Source organism: Nicotiana tabacum, chromosome 22, assembly GCF_000715075.1.
Source record: "Nicotiana tabacum cultivar K326 chromosome 22, ASM71507v2, whole genome shotgun sequence".
In the NCBI taxonomy this organism is placed as follows: domain Eukaryota; kingdom Viridiplantae; phylum Streptophyta; class Magnoliopsida; order Solanales; family Solanaceae; genus Nicotiana; species Nicotiana tabacum.
The window spans coordinates 86,213,241-86,232,913 of record NC_134101.1 but is presented as its reverse complement, the minus strand read 5'-3'; the positions used below and the strand labels follow the sequence as shown (position 1 = coordinate 86,232,913).

The 19,673-nt window shown below is 37.7% G+C and overlaps 3 protein-coding genes across 3 annotated transcripts; 2 read left to right on the top strand and 1 right to left on the bottom strand.

Annotated features, from left to right (window-relative positions):
* Positions 1-3,105: 3,105 nt before the first annotated feature.
* LOC142175971 (uncharacterized) lies at positions 3,106-3,684 on the bottom strand. The gene has a single exon (XM_075242982.1). It carries the CDS (start codon positions 3,682-3,684, stop codon positions 3,106-3,108), a length of 579 nt encoding a protein of 192 aa, XP_075099083.1.
* Positions 3,685-3,722: 38 nt separating this feature from the next.
* LOC142175970 (uncharacterized) lies at positions 3,723-8,791 on the top strand. The gene is made up of 5 exons (XM_075242981.1): positions 3,723-3,795; positions 5,973-6,802; positions 7,228-7,806; positions 7,927-8,020; positions 8,082-8,791. The coding sequence occupies exons 1-5, from the start codon at positions 3,723-3,725 to the stop codon at positions 8,789-8,791; spliced, it is 2,286 nt and encodes a 761-aa protein (XP_075099082.1).
* Positions 8,792-12,718: 3,927 nt separating this feature from the next.
* On the top strand, positions 12,719-14,205 carry LOC107809780 (lichenase-like). Its single transcript, XM_075243309.1, is given in 4 exon segments — positions 12,719-13,007; position 13,217; positions 13,255-13,483; positions 13,486-14,205. Coding segments are annotated over 4 exon segments (996 nt in total). The 5' UTR covers positions 12,719-12,765; the 3' UTR covers positions 14,010-14,205.
* Positions 14,206-19,673: the final 5,468 nt, after the last annotated feature.

The window sequence follows — 19,673 nt, the reverse complement described above, 5'->3', positions numbered from 1 at the left end:
AGCTTGGGGGCATTTAGGGATTGGACACAGAAGAGTTTGGTTCATGGTGCTATCCATGGATCTTGTGGAGAAACATTTTTAGCAGAAGTTTGTGACAGAGTCCCCTACTATATCCTAATATTTTTGGTAGAAGAAAAGGTGGAGGCCATCTGGGCCAGGAGATTTGAAAGGTTTATTGGAAAAGACTGCCCTTTTAATCTCACTCACTTGAATGGGTCTGTCCATAAAAGCTTTTTGGCTTTGGGATATGATTGGTTCCATGGTAGAGTGATTAGTGGTTTCCCAGAGGGGCTTCAGTGTAGGAAGTTGTGTATAGATCAGTGAAGAAGCCCACAATAGCTGAATGGATGTCTGTTTGGTTATGAAGCTAATATCCATTCTCTTCTTTAAGGGAGAGGATTATGTTCCTCCTTCTTCTATTGAGGGTGTATGTGTGAAAGAATCTAGTGTTAGCATCACCCTCATTTAGCCAGTTGATCCTAGCCTTAAGTTTCCAAAAGTCTTCTTCACTTTTGAGGATTAGGTTGAGTTCAATATTTAGCTCAGTTTCAAGGTTTAACAGGTAACTACTGAATTGGTAGCTAGGGGATTTTTGGATTCCAGAGATTCTAGCTAGGAGTCTCTTCTTTTGATGGAAGATGTTTCCAAAGACCTCCTGGTTCCACTTGGTTACTAGAGTCTTGAAACTTTCAGTAGATTGAAGAAGGGTGGAGTGGTCAGTGAATGCCCTATTGATGATGTTGGGGAAAGAAGGGTGGCTAGCCCACATTGATTCAAACCTGAAGGGCCTTGAAGATTTATTGATTGGAGGCCCTACTAGGTTAATTTGCAAAAGGCAGTGGTCTGAGTGGGTCCTAGGGAGGTGAAATACAATAGCTTTAGAGTACTGCTCAATCTAACCTTCATTAGCGAAACACATATCTATTCTTTCCAGAATTAGAGATGTTTTGTTACTGTACCTTTTATTAGTCCAAGTGTATTTGCTTCCCTTTTAGCCTAGGTCTATTAGGTTACACTTATTTATACATTTCCAAAATAGGTTGCTGCGGCTCAGGTTTATAGGGTTACCCCCAAATTTGTCCCTGGCCTTTAAGACTTCGTTGAAGTCTCTTCCTATAAACCAATTTGTTCTTATGCTATTTGATATTGTAATTAGTTGCTCCCATAGGAGTTTCCTATTTACTAAGAGATTGCTAGCATAAATAGCAAAAAATAGCCATGGAGGGTGGTCTGGACTTACCTTCACCATTGCATGGATACCTTGGGGGTAGTTGCCACCTCTTCAATATTGACAAACTCTTCTTTCCATATAAAGACGATACCCCCAGATCGGCCTACTGCTGGAGACTGGATGATCATATCGAATTGGAGTTGCTGGGCTAAAGACTGATGGTCAGCCATCTTTGTTTCAAGCAATACCAACATTGCAGGCTTGTGCATTTTCATCATTTCTAGACAGTGCCGTTTGAACTCGGCATTGTTTCCACCCCGAACATTCCATATGATGTAGTTCATCATTGGAGCTGTGGGTGATTGGTGAGTACCCTCGTGAGGGCTCTTCGGACCTTGCAGACCCAGCATTTGTAGTGGGGGGACTTCCTCTTTAGACTCAGGATTGGAGTTAGGTTTAGGAGGGGTTTCACTGGACCTTATGTTTGGCCTGAGACTAGGCTCATTCCACACTTGGTCATTATTCTGGGGCACAACACCACTACTATCTCGCTTGTTTCCGTGCTGAACTCTATCGATCTCACTGAGTCCAAGAGAAGTGAGTCCGTCCTTGGTGTGGCATAAAACATTTCTGGTTCTTCTGAGGCATTCTTCTTCTTGTGTATCTCCAGAGCTTTGGAGATTCCTTTCTGGATATTCTGAAGAGGTGATGAGTTGCTCTTCCTTTTTGGAGTAGAAGATGATGGGTTGTTTTGGGTTAGCTGATCGATCGTGACAAAGACCGGCTCCGCTGCTGGGCCCTCTTTCATCAGATCTGGGAAGAAGGGTAAGGATTGTAAGCTCTGTAGAATATGGTTATTGAGGGCTTGGGGGTCCGTTAACGGGGAGTTGCTGTCGTTGTGGACCATAGATTGCCATAGGAGAGGTCCGAAGGCTGCTAGTGCCTTGTTCAATGCTTCCACCGTCACCCTAGCTAGGTGGGTTGGGTTTTGCACTATCAGTGTCACCCTATGGTTGCCCAGGGTGAAATCGTAGGAGAGTCCCTGCCCCTACAAGGCAACCTTCAACCAGGAGGCCAGTTGGTGGTCCGGTGGTGGTGGTAGGGTGGTGATGGTGGTCGGTGGTGTTTCTTTTGACATTTTTGTTTTTCTTGTCTTGCTACTTTTGGTAACAAGAGGGGTGAAGTTAAGGGACTATCGTCCCATCAATAAACCCTTTGGTGTCACATATTGGACAGTGGAAGGGTTTCTGGTCATCGGAACTTGGGGGTTGGGTGTTCATTAATTGGGGATCTAATGGAGGTGACAGTTGTGGTCTTTTCATCTGGAAATAGGGGGTACCAGATAGGGCACTCGATTGTTGTTGGTAACTATTGGTATTTCTCCATTAGAGGTCGTTTCAGGAGATTTGGTAGGGAAAGCATAGGTTTGGGTATTTGGGTGGGGAAATGGGCTGTCAGTGGTGCCCTTAGTGGAGCGCCCGTTTGGGGTAAAGGGGGCAGCCCTATTGGGTGTTTCACCAGGCGTGGTGATTGTGGTTTTGGGAGATGGTCTAGAGGCCCCTTGAAAGCTGGGCTCATGATTGGGGTTAGTGGGGTCGTCAGTTGTTGGCCCCGCTTTTCGTTTGACACCTATATTGGGCTGTGTCCTTGGGCCTAATTTTTGACCCTTTTTGGGTAGCTCTTATATGCTAGTGTGGTTTTTGTTTGGGCCATTTGGACTCTTTTGGGTTTTTTCGGTGCTGAATATTGTTTTTGAATTATAACGAAGAGTTTGAGTTTGGAGAAATTTAACTGAATCGGCATTGAACATATTTACCTGTATCTCCTCCGTCTGTGAAGCATGTTGTGGCTTGTTCGTTTTACCATCATTTTTTTATCGCTTTTGGTTGTCCATGCTTACGTCTTCTTGGGAAGGTGATAGTTTTTCATTCACTTTACTCCGAAATGACTACTTTCCTTTGATAATCCTCATGTGGTTCGTGGGTTGTTGTGGGTGTTGGTGCCCTATAGTTGCAAACATGTGCAATGTGTCCTATTCTGCCACAAATGGTGCATAGAGTCCCCTCTCCTTCATAGATCACAGCCTGCTTATGGTCTCTTATTATTACTGATGTTTCTACTAGGGTTTCCAGAGGAAGTTGGATACAAATACGGGTATATCTTCCCCTTAGGGTAGAGGATGTACATTGGTCTATCTTGAGGAGTTTGCCCAACTTCCTACCAACTTTCTCCAAGATATCCTGGTCATAGAACTCTGTTGGTAATTGAGGTAGCCGGATCCAAATAGCAGTAGAAGTAAGAGTGGCTTCTTGGGGAACAAACTTTGGTTCCCATTTACGTACGGATAGGAAATTTCCAGAAATGAACCAAGGTCCTAGGTGTAGAGCTTTAACCATACTTTCTTCTAGGCTAAATTTTACTATGTAGAAGTCCCACCCTAGGTCAATCAAGATTAACTGTTCGGATGGTTTCCATAGGTCATTTAGCTTAGATCGAAGGAGGTGGTGAGGCATCTTTCGCTTAAACACTTTGATAATCACCGAGTAGCGCCATGGGAGGTAAAGACATTCTTTGTCATCTTGTGAGAGAGGAATTTATCCCTCAATGCGTTTTCCTTTGTCCAGGTCTGTGATTGGTTGGTGATCTATTTCATAGTAGTTTGTTTGGTTGCTCGCTGGTTTGTCCAGGAGCATTTCCTTATAGGATTGATGAGGCATTTCTATCTCCATTTGGCTATGTTTATCCGGGGGTCTTGGTGGGAGTGTTGGCTTAATCGGAGGGGGATCCATGGTGTAGAAAGGTACTGCCAAGCTGAAGTTGGTAGAGAGCATTTTTTGGCGTATGTGGGACTTCTAATAAGAATGTTTTATAATGGCTCACTTATGCATCTGCCTATGTCGACTAGAGTCTTTATTCTATTTGCCTTTTGTTTTAGCAAGTACAAATTAGCTTCATTACATGACAGGATTATGGCCTCGCTTTTTTGCTTCCCCCCCCTCAAATCCCCCTATTTGGCTGATGTGAACAACATGAAACAATAAACGACTGATATAATTAGCCTGTATGCATAGAATATATGACAACATGTTAAAATTATGGGTTCAACCTTTAAGTTTTTTAATATTGAACTCATTATATTCTTAAAGTTATTGGTTCATATCTACAATTTGTTGCAATTTTAGTAAACTTTTGTATATAAATTTGTGCTCCATTGATATATGGCTACATTCGCCCCTACAAGACAATATGTAACTTTGTATGTAGTGTTGGAATTTGGACTTACGTTAATTGGTTATAGCTTGAAAGGGTAGTGACGTGGCCCAAGTGATGGATAAATAAAAGTCCTAATATTAAATATTATGTGTGTGGATAAGTGAGGCCCAATAACTATTGGCCTGTGATGGGTAGACACTCTTTATAAATAGAGGTCAACCCCCCTTTCCCTAGCTATTAGAAAAAACCCTAGCGTATTCTGCCTCTTGAATACGTGGTAACAGTAGACGTCCCATCAGTCAAGTTCTCGGGGCTGTGAGAGTGCGTAGCTAGTGGATCATGGAAGTTGGTCTCAGGCTTAATCGTCGTTTGCCGTCGCTGCTGAATCTATGGAGTTTAATGGTATGCTTCCTTAGACTCTAACTCTAGATTGATTGTGTAATTGTGTCTTAATCTCTGCTATGACTACAATTTAATTATCTTACAGTTGGTACCAGAGCCACCATAGTCAGAGATTAAGATCAAGAATTAATCTTGGGTTTAAAACGAAAAGGATTGTTGTTAATTCTAGATGAAGGCACGATGTTCTCTTTTTAAAAAAACCCAATTTTTTTTGTTATATCAGTAAACGTCGGCGATCGTTTTGGATAATGAATTAGAGGCGGCGTCGAAAATAAGATGGCTGAAGGACTTTTATTTGTTAAAAAGCATCTGGTTTTATGTGTGGCCTTTCACATTAGTATTAATTGAAATAATAATATCACATAAATTGTAGCGAGTGAAACCCTCGATGACGACAAAAGGCAACATGATGTTCTTGTCTTGTCCAAACTTTTACCTTTGACATATTTTTTATTATTTTAATGTAACACCATCGATTTGAAGTTTGATAATTATGATCAAGCCTTTTGGTATTAGTCATAGAAAGAGTATGTCCTCAATCAAAATTCTCTTTTAATCTGCTACTTCGATCGTTCTTTCTACCTATAGATCGATTTCCTTTTCATCAAAATTTTATAGGTGTTTTATAGCATGTATTAACATGTATAACTAAGAAACTGTGATTAATAAATAGTTTCACCAAAGTGGTCTATTTATTTGGAGTCACTAAAAAGTTCTTAATATTATATACATGTGAGATCATTTAATACATGGATTGAGAATTATGATTAATAGATAGTTTCCACCTAAGTGGTCTGTTTATTTAAGTCATTGAAATATTCTAAATGCATATATCATGTCCAAATTATCCTTTATAAGTGTACACTAGTGTTAGAGATTTTCCCTTTGATACTAGTGACGCTAAATTAATGCTAAGGATAAGTTATTGTAAGAGGAGGTTTTGTGTCTCTTACCTAAAGGAAGGGCACAATGTATGCCTTGTACTTTGGATAATAAGGGGAGTAGGTTTTGTATCTCTTGCCTAAAGGTAAGGTTGCAATGAATGTCTTGGACTCCTTGATTTTTAAAAGGGCAGACAGTTGCATCTTTTACCCAAAGGAGGGGTTTGATGGATGTCTTTGACTCTTTTGATCTATATATTCTAGCCCATAATTTTATCTAATTTTTGTGTTGTTTGCTTATACAGCTGTTAGCAACATGACTAATCAGTTGAATTCCATTGAAACTTTGACTAGTAGCAACTACAAGAAATGGAAACAAGATGTTGAAATAGTGTTAGGTCTGATGGACCTGGACTTTGCATTGACTGAACAGAAACCTATTGAACCTACAACTACTAGCACTGCTGATGAAAAGGCTAAGTATAAAAAATGGATGAAGGCTAACAAATTGAGTCTTATGATCATGAAGAGATCCATTTCTGATCACATAAGAGGTGAAATTAAGGATAATGAAAATGCAAAAGATTTCTTGAGTGCCATTGGACAGAAATTCCTAGAATCTGATAAAGCTGAGATAGGAAGCCTAATTGATTCCTTGTCTACCATAAAGTATGACCTTATAGATAGTGTCTGTGATCATATTATGAAATTGGTTAATATTGCTACCAAACTGAACAATTTAGGTGTAACCATTAGCGATGATTTTCTTATTCACCAATCTCTAAGGTCCCTTCCTAAACAGTTTAACCAACTTAAGACAACCTATAATGCACAAAAGAATAAGTGGAGTGTTGATGAGCTTATTACTGTTTGTGTGATAGAGGAAGGGAGGATCCAAAAGGAGAAAGTTGAGGGTGTAGTGAACTTTGTTAGTTCGTCTAGATCAGCTGATTATCCCTCTTATAAAAGAAAAGGTGGACCCAAATTTCACAAAAAGAAACATGGTCATTCTCATCATCCAGATGGTAATAGTGGTCATACTAATAAGCCTGGTGTTAATCAAGGTCAGTCTCATAATCCTCTTGGTCCTCAACCTGTAATTAAGAAAGAAATCAAGTGTTGGGATTGCAAACAAGTACTCCCTCCATTTCATATTATATGAGGTAGTTTGACTCGGCACGGAGTTTAAGAAAAAAGAAGAAGACTTTTGAAACTTGTGGTCTTAAAAGCTTAAGGGGTAAAAAGTTTGTGGGGCCATAACATTTGTGTGGCTATAAAAGTTTCTCATTTAGGATAATTGGGTAAAATGAAAGAATTTAAAGTTGAATTATTTCCAAATTTAGAAATGTGTCATTTGTTTTGGAATAGACTAAAAAGGAAAGTACCTCATTTAATATAAAATAGAGGGAGTAGGTCATAAGAAAGTTGGCTGTCCTCTAAAAAAGAAATCAGGTAATTTTTTTGGGTTTTGTCTGCTTTGAAACTAGTCTTGTTCATGTTTCTTTAAATTCTCGGTGGTTGGATAGTGGTACAACTGTTCCTGTAACCAATGACTTGCAGGATCTAGTAAGTAGACGGAAGCCAAAAGAGGATGAAGCCAGTGTTGTTGTGGGCAATGGACTCAAAGCAAAAGTAGAGTTTATAGGGACATCTATTTTACCTTTTAAAAATAATTCTAGTATTCTTTTAGAAAATACTATTTTTGTACCGTCTATGAGACGAAAATTAGTTTCGATTTCCTTTTTGGACAAAGATGGTTATTCATTTCAACAAAATAATGGTATTATTAAAATTCTCAATGATTCACATGTTGTTGCTGATGCTTTTTTAAGTGATGGTCTATATCGCTTGAATGTATTGAATGAAACTTTTTCTGCAATGTATGTTGAAAATATTGCCCACAAAAGGCCTGTTAAGAGTAAACCGTCTTACCTATTATGGCATAGGCGTCTTGGTCATATTTCTAAAGAAAGAATTGAACGATTGGTAAAGGAAAATATTTTACATGTTCTTGATCCAAAAGATTTTGAAACTTGTGTGGACTATGTTAAGGGTAAAATGACCAAGATTAAGAGAAATGGTTCAACTAGGAGCTCTGGACTCTTAGAAATTATTCATACCAATATTAGTGAACCTTATGTACCTACTTTCACCAATCATAGGTATTTTATTACTTTTATTGATGACTTTTCAAGATATTGTTATATATATCTTTTAAAAGAAAAATATGAAGCACTTGATAAGTTTAAAATTTACAAGACTGAAGTTGAAAAACAGCTTGGGAAGTCCATTAAGATAGTGAGGTCTGACCGTGGTGGTGAGTACTATGGAAAATATGATGAGTCTGGTCAATGTATGAGGCCTTTTGCTTTATTTTTGCAAGAATGTAGGATAGTAGCACTATACCATGCCAGGTACTCCTGAGCAGAATGGTGTGGCTGAAAGACGGAATCATACTCTAATAGAAATGGTGAGAAGTATGATGTCAAGGACTAGGCTACCTGAGTATCTTTGGGGTGAAGCCTTAAAAACAGTTAGCTATATCCTGAATAGAGTTCCTACAAAATCTGTCTTGAAAACTCCCTTTGAACTATGGACAACCCGAAAACCTAGCTTGAATCATTTTCACATTTGGGGATGTCCAGCTGAAATTCGTATTTATTCGCCCACAGAAAAGAAAACTGATCCTAAAACTACCAGTTGTTTCTTTATAGGCTATCCTGATTACTCTAAAGGTTTTAGGTTTTTCTGTCCTTGGCGTGGCATTAGAATCGTTGAGTCTATTAATGCAAAATTTCTTGAGCATGATGTTTGTGATTGTGATTGTTCATGTGGTAAGGAAATTGTATTGAAAGAGAAGGAAGTCTTTGTCCCTGTTGTACATGAAAAGGTGGTAAACCAACCTATTCATGAGGGGGAGAATCAAGGGAACAACGACGTAGATCCCATAGTTCCTGAGCAAAATGTTCAAAATGAACCATTTCGTAGGTCACAAAGAGAAAGAAGGTCTGCCATCTCCGATGATTTTATCGTGTATGTGACTGAAAATCTCAATGATACTGGAGAGCTGACTGATCCTTTATCATATGCTCAAGCTATTTCCTCTCTATTTGTTGATAAATAGCGTGAAGTAATGAAATATGAAGCTCTATGGAGCACAATGGAGTGTGGGAATTAGTTGAATTGTCTGTAGGTTTTAGGCCTATTGGTTGCAAATGGGTGTTTAAAATTAAAAGAGACTCCAAGGGAAACATAGACCGTTATAAAGCAAGGTTGGTTGCTAAGGGTTATACTCAAAAAGAAGGTATTGATTATAAAGAAACTTTTTCTCCTGTTTCATCCAAGGATGCATTTAAAGTTGTGATGACTCTTGTGACTCATTTTGATTAGAGTTGCACCAGATGGATGTTAAAACTGCTTTCTTGAATGATAGTCTGCTTGAAGAAGTTTACATGGTTCAACCTGAAGGGTTTAAAGAAGCTGGTAAAGAACATCTAGTATGTAAGCTTAACAAATCCATATATGGGCTTAAACAAGCTTCCAGGCAGTGGTACTTGAAATTTGATAAAATCATTACAAAATTTGAATTTGTGGAAAATAAGCTTGATGAATGTGTTTATCTCAAAATAGCTAATGACAATTTTATTATTATGGTTCTCTATGTTGATGACATTTTGTTTGCCACAAATGATTTGGGCTTGATGAATGAGACCAAACAATTTATGTCTAGGTCTTTTGATATGAAAGATCTTGGTGAAGCCTCTTTTGTTCTTGGGATAGAAATTAAAAGAGATAGGTCACGTGGTTTATTGGGTTTATCACAACGTTCCTACATTAAGAGTGTTCTTAAAACTTTCAATATGCATGACTGTAGACCTGGTATTGCACCTGTTGTAAAAGAAGACAAACTTAGCAAGAATCAATGTCCGAAAAATGAAATTGAAATGAGAACCATGAAAGATGTGCCATATGCAAGTGTTATTGGTTGTTTGATGTACATACAGGTTTGTACAAGGCCTGATATTGCATTTGTTGTTAACATGTTGGGGAGGATTTTCTTCTAATCCTGGGTGGGCACATTGGGAGGCTGCAAAGAAAGTGATGAGATATCTACAATGCACCAAAGACTTCATGCTTGTATACAAAAAGGTTGATGATCTGGATCTTCTTGTATATTCAGATTCTGATTTTGCAGGTTGTCAAGACAATGTGAAATCAACTTTTGGGTATATTTTTATGTTGGGTGGAGGTGCTATTTCTTGAAAAAGTGAGAAACAAAGCATCACTGCTACATCTACAATGGAAGTTGAGTTTATTGCTTGTTTTGAGACTGCTTCACATGCTGTCTGGATGAAGAATTTTCTTACTAAATTGCAAATTGTGGATTTTATATCTAAGCCAGTGACTATTTTTTGTGACAACAGTGCAGCTATGTTCTTCTCTAAGAATAACAAGAGAACAAGAGGCTCTAAGCATGTTAGCCTTAAGTTTCTTAAGGTTAGAGATATGGTAAAAGAAGGTAATGTACGTATTGAGCATATTAGCACAAAATCTATGTTGGCTGATCCTTTGACTAAAGGTCTTAGGCCTGTAGTGTTTAATGAACATGCTAAAAATATGGGCATTTTAGAGTCTTTTGATGTACTTTAGTCAGTGGGAGTCATTTTATAGCTGTGACTGAGATATTACTTTTAATAAATTCTAATTTTATGCAAGCTTGTGTTATTTAATATTTGTTATGCTTATTGACTACATGATAATTTATTTATTTTTATTTCCAATTGAACATTGCATAAACTCATGATATCTTTGAGTTTTGTTATTTGTTGCCTTGATTATCCCGGGTAAGGCACAAGGAAAACCTCCTAAGGTGATATGATTTTAATATCATTTGATTTGGAGGCTCCTGATGTGATATAGTTATAATATCACTTGGAGGATTATTTCTTTCTAAGAGGTGTGAATCTATTCACCTTGATTAGAAAGATAATATGCTTATCACACATGTTTGATCCATGTTGATGGAAATTCTAGCATATGTGGTCGTAGATAGAATTCATACCTTAAAATGGTGTGATGCCTGCTACGATTCATTGTTAGTCTTCTCTATTGAGGCTGAATGAATTGTTATATGGGTCATTCTATCCTTGGCTATGTGAGTAGTGTGGCCACTGTAGAGTCTAAAATCTTTTTTCAAAATGATTTTCTTAAAACTCAAATATTTTAAAATTGTTTTCTTGTCCTCAATTAACGTTGGCGTCCAATTGGGAGAATGTTGGAATTTGGACTTACGTTAATTGGTTATAGCCTGAAAGGATAGTGATGTGGCCCAAATGGTGGATAAATAAAAGGCCTAATATCAAATATTATGTGTGTGGATAAGTGAGGCCCAATAACTATTGGCCTGTGATGGGTAGACACTCTTTATAAATAGAGGCCAACCCCCTTTCCCTAGCTATTAGGAAAAAAAACCTAGCGTATTTTGCCTCTTGAATACGTGGTAACGGTAGACGTCCCATCAGTCAAGTTCTCCGGGCTGTGAGAGCGCGTAGCTAGTGGATCGTGGAAGTTGGCCTCAGGCTTAATCGCCGTTTGTCGTCACTGCTGAATTCATAGAGTTTAATGGTACGATTCCTTAGACTCTAACTCTAGATTGATTGTGTAATTGTGTCTTAATCTCTGCTATGACTACGATTTAATTATCTTACATGTAGACCAAAACTAGGTATTTGCCCTCTAATCCCAAGTTCATTTTAGTATCATAAATCACTTTAAAGAGAAACCTTTTTAGTTGTAAACTTTTAATGCTAATTAAGTACTAGCAATTCATCTATGGTATGGGTGTGGAGGATGAAAGAATTTAACTAGCTATATCTTATATTAAAGTCAATGCAACATTTGGCAAGCCACCTTAATTTAGAGAAAATACTAATCTTCTACCTCAACAAATCATTTTTTTTTCTACAAAAAATGAAGTTGACCAAGAAATTAAGTTAGTACTCTATGGACATTATATTCAAACAAAACACGTCAACCTGGCGGCTCTTAACTTACAAAATAAGAGTAATAACAATAACGAAAAGTTGCACGTTATTCTTGACATCGTAAATGTGCCATCTAATGATTAGCTTAAAATTAATGATCTTTGAAAAATGAGAACAAGCAATATATATAAAAATATATATTTTTTTAAATGAAATTCTTGGCGTCTCAATTTAATTCACCACTTGAATATTTTTACAAAGGCTTAAGGCTATCTCTATATAAATGAGATGTTATGTGAAAGCTTCATCTTAATTAGTTTCTAACAAAAGCCTTTTCTTCATGATTACCTTACATAAACATATTACTCTAGGATTACTTGTTGCCAGCGCTGAGATAGCGGTTATGCCACTCCCTATCAACAAAAATTGCAAAAGAAAGTCTAAACTTTTGAATTTCAGAGTCAATAGTAGTCTTATATTTTGTGTGTGCAAAATATGCATTAGCCATTTTCGTGATAGCTATTTCCTTATTTTTCATCTTGAATTTGTATATTTTTTCTAAATTAACTTGCAAAGTACTTATTTTAGTGTGGTTATTTGCTATTTTCGGGTAAAACTCATATGGTTTTCCAATTTGAGGAGGGACTTACCAAGTCTTTTTTAAAGAAATATCCAGAACTATTTTAATTTTATCTTCTACTATACTTTGGTTCATTCATACATTACTCATTAACAAATCATCTTGTATTTGTACTTAGATTTAATTGAGCTCGAGTATGGACCAAGTGGATTTCACGTGTTAAAATATTAACAGAAAAAAGTTCAAATTGACATCTCTAATTTTGACTAGTGTTTAGAGTTATCCTTTATTATTCTTATGCTAGAGATTCGTTAATCTCTAGGATAAATACAAGACGATTTGCTAATGAAAAAAATATGAATAACCCCAAGTACATTGGAGGGTAAAATTAAGATATTTCGTAAAACAGAAAGGTATTTTGATCTTTCCCGGCTATTTTAACTTTGCAAGAATTACATAACTAATTATAATACGTAACACAACTTTTTATTCTCATATGGAGAAGGGGCTCAATCAGTAGGTGTTTACTATGGAATGCTGGGCAACAACTTTCCACCAGCATCACAAGTTGTACAACTCTACAAGTCAAAAAACATAAGAAGAATGAGGCTTTATGATCCAAATCAAGCAGCTTTACAGGCTTTAAGAGGCTCCAACATCCAAGTTATGTTAGGAGTTCCCAATTCAGATCTCCAAAACATTGCTGCTAACCCTTCAAATGCAAATAATTGGGTACAAAGGAATGTCAGAAATTTCTGGCCAGCCGTTAAATTTAGGTACTGTTCAATGTGTGGCTATATCAAAGATTATATTTTATTTATTTAATTATGTCTTCAACATGCGACTTAACTCTTTTTCATTGGTCAAACACATGGAGTTCTTTTCGAAAATAGGTGTGGGTAAGACTCATATAAAGAAAATGTGACTGCTTTAATACCATGTTGAACTGCATAACCATTTTATTTAAAAGTTTAAATTATTAGAGAGTGTACGTTTTATTTATTTAATTATATCTTCAACAAGTACATTGCCGTTGGAAATGAAGTCAGCCCTGTAACAGGCACATCTTCACTTACCCGATATCTTCTTCCGGCCATGAGGAACATTCAGAATGCAATTTCTTCAGCTGGTTTGCAAAACAATATCAAAGTCTCAACTTCTGTAGATATGACCTTGATTGGGAACTCTTTTCCACCATCACAGGGTTCGTTTAGGAACGACGTTAGGTCGTTCATTGATCCGATTATTGGGTTTTAAGGGGCATAAATTCGCCTTTACTCGTTAATGTTTATCCTTATTTTAGCTATGCTGGTAATCCGCGCGATATTTCTCTCCCCTATGCTCTTTTCATTGCACCTAATGTGGTGGTACAAGATGGTTCACTTGGATATATGAACTTATTTGATGCAATGTTGGATGCTGTGTATGCTGCCCTGTCTCGAGCCGGAGGGGGCTCGATAGAGATTGTTGTGTCCGAGAGTGGCTGGCCGTCTGCTGGCGCATTTGCAGCGACAACAAACAATGCAGCAACTTACTACAAGAACTTAATTCAGCATGTTAAAAGGGGTAGTCCAAGAAGGCCTAATAAAGTCATTGAGACGTATTTGTTTGCTATGTTTGATGAGAATAACAAGAACCCTGAACTGGAGAAACATTTTGGACTGTTTTCCCCCAACAAGCAGCCCAAATATCCACTCAACTTTGGGTTTTCAGATAGATTTTGGGACATTTCTGCTGAAAATAATACTATTGCAGCTTCTCTCATAAGTGAGATGTGATAAGAGAGTACTCTTAAATTCTCTTTAAATAAGTAATACATGGATGGAAAACTTAGTACCAATAACAAGATAGTTTGTTCTCTATGCAATTTTCTTGTAATGAGACACTAGTACTTGCTCTCTAGTGGTCCTCATGGATTGTTAAATAGAGACAAATTAAGCAAATAACATAAACAATTGAGTGCTGATTCTGCAATGATAAATGGAAATTAATAGTGGTGTTTTTTACTTCCTGTTCTTGAGATGTTGTCAAGCAGCCTTTTGTAAGTTTATTAATTGCAAAGAAGAATGCCTCATCTTTTCCAATTAAGATTCCCATTTATCAGTTTGTTGCACCAACTGCTACAGTTTTAGCCAAATGAATCGGTATTTGATTGTCTAGAATTTGAAATCATCTGCCAAAGTACTGAAAAAAAGATGAAAGCAATAATTAACATGAAAAACATATATACATGAAATAAACATATTGCGAAAAGTAGAAAACCATGTACTCAATCGGGCATCAATGCTGAATTGTTTTAGGCCTCTTCTTGCCAAGCCATGACTTGAACTAGTATACGCGTGTTCCGTTATTGACAAATAATAAGACCAAAAAGTTAGGGTTAGAGAGTGTGTTTACCCTTAAAATGAGTAACAATTGATTTTTACACTATTAAAGAATATGTGATTTAATTTAACATGAATGAACTATGAACAATAGATAATTGAACTAAAGGAAATCAGAGCAATCAAACCAAATGCAATGGATAAATAAGTCTAGCTTTGAAATGGATGTTTGGCAATCGGTTCCGATTCGGCCCTCGGAATGAGCTCTGTTACAACTTAATAAGCAGGCAACTGAAGAACACTTTGAACAGTAGCTAAAGAACAATTAACTTTATTTCTTTGATATACGTGCCAACAATGGTTGTTAAAATATAAAAGTTCCCCCTTTATATAGTAAGGGAGTTTCAATCCAAGTACAAGTCTAAATAAGGTAAAAAAATCTTTGGCTTCTAGTAAACGTTATTACACAGTTGATACCGGTCGAGACTTGTGCCATAATATCTGGTGGTGGGAGGATATTTCGGCCCCTCGTTTATTTTGTCTAACCGCCTTTCTCTTAGCCCCAGTTCTTCACTTTGCTTGAGCTCAACGCTTGGCAGTATCCGGTCTCGGACGCACCATTCGTCCTCCCCGGGTTCTTGTCTGTGGATACTCTCGAACTACCCGAGGTCATATCGGGTCGCACTATCCTCTCGTTTCTTTACCGGGGAATCGGGGATAACTTTTATCCTCGATTTTACCCGTATACAGATAGTCCCTTTACTTTTCGGAGAGCAGATTAACAGAAACGACGAGAATTGATTAATTGACCCCGTTTCCTTCATCTGTACGCTACAATCGGATCGACGAGTCAGTGAAATGTCCCATCAGTCACGTCGTTCTGACTTCAGATACGTGTTATCCGCTGGTTGACCATCCTCGAATGCAAAATGTCACGTATTAATTATCTCCCTCCTACTAAAGCTTCGGTTCCCGTTTTTCACCTTTTTACTTTTCGATTTTAAACCTTCTTAAGTTAACCCTGAACTTTTTACTTGCTCATAATTCCTTGAAATCTTCACACATTGTTCTTCATATCTTCATTCCTTCATCTCCAATCATCAAATCTTCATATTTCTTCTTTGAATCTTCAAGTTTGACCTTCAAATCTTCATACCTATCTTCAAACCTTCATATCCACCTTCAAACCTTCATATTCCCAAATATTGATGGCGAAAACCTCGAAACTCGTGCCTCAAAATACCGCTCATTCAACCGCTACCCCGACCGATGACATCAAAAAGACCCTGCCCAGCAGTCCCGAAACCTCCTTTTAAGGATTTTATTCCCGGAGGCTCTTCCATAGACAACAACTGTAATGTCAAGAAGGTCTCCAAATAAGGGGATCGCGGTAAGGAGGTGTGGAGGTATATTTGCTCCATAACCTAAGACACGCTCCCGAAAGTCCAGTAGGATTGCAAGTGGGAGGGCAAGGAAATAGTCATCCATGGTCCTGACGAGGACATTACAACTCACGTTTATATGTACCCCTTAACGCTTGGCCCGGTGGTCCTCAATTTTTGCAAAAGGTACGAGGTCTGCCTCGGGCAGATCCACCCATCTTTTTGGAGGATCGTGATCATCCTTCCTCACTTTGTTAATAACACGGAGTGCCCCATTCACTATTGACCACATTCTCTACATCTACGGCCCCCGAATCTTCCAAGGCGGGTTAATCAAGCTCGCCCAACGGGCAAAGAAGGCTCCCTTCTCGAGAATCGACGAGGACTGTGATGACCCGATAGGTCATTTCCAATTTTAACCTTCATTTTATGTTCTGAGACCTTGAATAGATCCGTTTAGCCTTCATCGATTTGCATGCACAATCCGTGTCCTTTTTTCCGAAAAGTTTTTTTTTGAGAAAATTGATGAAAATGTGAAATTATGTCTTAAAACTTATTTGAGTTGACTATGGTCAACGTCTTGTATAAATGGACCCAGATTAGTGTTTTGACGATCCCGATGGGTCTATATCGTGATTCGAGACTTGGGCGTATGCCCGAAATCGAATTCGGAAGTCCCTAGCTTGATCTAACGTAATTTTTTGAAAACTAGAAGTTTAAAGGTTTAAAGAATTCCTATATTTGACCGTAGGTTGAATTTGTTGCTACCAGGTTCAGATTTGGTTCCAGAACCTAGAATAGGTTTATTTCATTATTTATGACTTGTCTGCCAAATTTGGTGCAAAACGGAGTTGATTTGACATGATTCGGACCCCCAGTTGAAAAATTGAAAGTTCTTAAATTTCTTTGAAAATTTCGCTTGTTTTGGTATCCGATTCATAGTTCTAGGTATTATTTTTGGTATTTTGATCGCACGGGAGAGTTCGTATGATGTTATTACACTTGTGTGCATATTTGGTTTGGTGCCCCGAGAGCTCGGGTAAGTTTCAGTCGCTTTTCGTAGAGTTCATGGGAGAACGGATTTTTGCTGATGCTCAGATCTCACATTTGCGACACTTGCAATTGCGAGCTTCATGCTCGCATTTGCGAAGAGCACAATGTCCTGAAGAGTTCACATTTGCAAACTCCTTATCGTATTTGTGATGATGGCCTGGCATGGGTGTTGGTCGCAATTGCAGTCACTGGGTCGCTTTTGTAACATTTTCAAGTTCGCATTTGCGAACAATTCATCGCAAATGCGATGACAACATAGATGGGAGTTCTTCGCAATTTCGGTACCAAAAAAAAAAAAAGAGAAAGAAAAAAGCCTAATCATTGCCTTTAAGTCAAAACTCCCCGGGGGAAACTTTATGATCATTAGGAATTCGGGGAAACATCAATTGCGATGGTTTTCTCGCATTTTTGGGGTTCACAATTACGAACCCCAGGTCCCAATGGCGACATCTACGCCTGGACAAAAGAGGGAAAAACGAGATTTGGCTCATTTCTTTTAAACTCTCAACCCCAAACACCTTAGAGACGGTTTTTCCAAGAGGTTTTCTTTCTAAATTCATTGGTAAGAAAATTGTTACATCTCGCATTTTCGTACGTTAAAATTTCGTTTTCAGTTAACCGACGTAGACTCGGGGATGAGATCATCTTAACGTTAACGTACTTACGTTATTTATAACAAGAGATAAATAAGTGTTATGAAGGATAAAGAGGTACACAGATTAAAAGAAAACGAGTTTCGTTGAAAGTGGCTAACTTGGAATAAAATACGGGTCGAGCGATAATACCCGATAATTATGAACTAGTACTGTGCAAGGTACCATATGACCACGGTAGTATAATATATAAAGTATATATGAAGTATTTTAAAAATAAATAAAATTTTAAGTAATTCGTGGTAATTTTTAAATTATGCAGTTAATTGATTAATTTTCCTTATAATAGGACATTACCCAGTTAACTAATAAGTGGATAAAAAAAAAATTAATATCCCACCCCAACCCACGTGGCAAGAAGCCACAAAATTGGAAATGACTAAGTAGCCACTTGGCCAGATGGCTAATGTGTAATAATCAAGTAATAATTTAAGTCTTGATAAGATTTCTAAATCTTATCCATAACCTTTAGTAAGAATGCCTTATAAAGGCTTCAAAAAAAAAAAACCAAGATCTGCCTTTGGCATTAAAAGCCAAGGAAGTTGAAGTAGAAACGTTCCATTTTCAAAACCAAAAGTTTAGGAGCAATTTCGTCCAATACTTCAACAAATCAAAGCAGATTTTGTTCCTCAATTACAAAGCGCAGAAGCTTAATCCGATTTTTAGGTTCTAAGTTCAATCAACGAAGATTTCCAACTGAATATTATACGGAATTTTTCCAACTCCAGGTATGTTTAGGTCATCCCTTCTTTCTTTTGGCATGATCCAAATTATACTGAAGAAACGAGCAAAACACACAGTCTCCATAAATTACTCTATTCATAGAAATAGTAGGGGTGTCTATATTCTTGATTCCCCATGAAAAATATTATTATCTTCTGTTCATGGGTCTCAGAATAATACACAGTTGAAAAAGTTTATCCGGAAGGAATATTGAGATTATTACGTATTTTTCATGTATTTTCGCTCATTTATACATATGCATTGACTCATGAACGAATGTCGTTATATACACGTATATATGTAAATATATGTATATGGGATATGGGAAAAGGTTACGACGTTATATACGCACCACCACCTCATCAGCTGGTATATGTTGAGGATATTGCCCACAGTGGCCGAGATGATATGATGGGATGCCCTCAGTGGCTTGATGATATTATGTACACCCATACCTATGCATGGAACGATATTTATACGCACGTGCATGATATTATAAATGTTTCAGAATTTACAAAGTTATTCTTATTTAAAGATGTGTTTCTATATTCCATGTTTCATCTATGTCTTTTACGTACTAATTTTCATGCCTTACATACTCAGTACATTTTTTGTATTGACGCCCTATTTCACGGGGCCTGCGTTTCATGCCCGCAGGTGCAGGTAGGCAAGCTGACGGTCCCCCTTCTTAGGATACCTGATTAGCGAGAATTTGCGTGCTCCACTTGATCCGGAGCTACTTTGATTTTGGTACGATTTGGTTTTGGTACGATACGTTTGTGTGTGTGTGTGTATATATATAGGGGTATGACGTGGCTCAGTCATGTCTTTGTACAATTATGTTTTTATTAGAGGTCTGTAGACAGTATGACTAGTTGGGTTGTATGTGGCCTTGTCGGCTTTCAGTTTTGGACGTATAGTTGTCTATAGCAGCCTTGTCGGCTCGCCCACTGTATTCTGTATGTATACGTACATATGCCTTGATGGCATGTTTCCTTCATGTAAGTTATTTTCGTAATGCAGCAGATGTTATTTAGATTTTTATCTTAGGCACATGCTTAGGGGTGTTTGACAGGTAGGACTCAGGCACTCATCGCGGCCCATCGGTTTGGGTCATGACAAAAGTGGTATCAGAGCAGTTCTGTCCTAGGGTTATCTACAGACCGTGTCTAGTAGAGTCTTGTTTATGGGTGTGTTGTGCACCACGCTTATAGACAGGAAGCTACAGGACATACATGATGTTATCCTCTCTTTTTATCTCAGATCGTGCGATGCAAGAATTCATGTTCCTAACGATATGTTATATT

Excerpts from the sequence above, each read along its gene's own strand:
- LOC142175970 (XM_075242981.1), top strand. The coding sequence starts at position 3,723 with ATGGGAGGTAAAGACATTCTTTGTCATCTTGTGAGAGAGGAATTTATC. Across the intron at positions 6,803-7,227 it reads AGTGTTGGGATTGCAAACAA|GATCTAGTAAGTAGACGGAA; the intron begins GTACTCCCTCCA and ends AATGACTTGCAG. Across the intron at positions 8,021-8,081 it reads ATATGATGAGTCTGGTCAAT|GTACTCCTGAGCAGAATGGT; the intron begins GTATGAGGCCTT and ends ATACCATGCCAG.
- LOC142175971 (XM_075242982.1), bottom strand. The coding sequence starts at position 3,684 with ATGCCTCACCACCTCCTTCGATCTAAGCTAAATGACCTATGGAAACCA.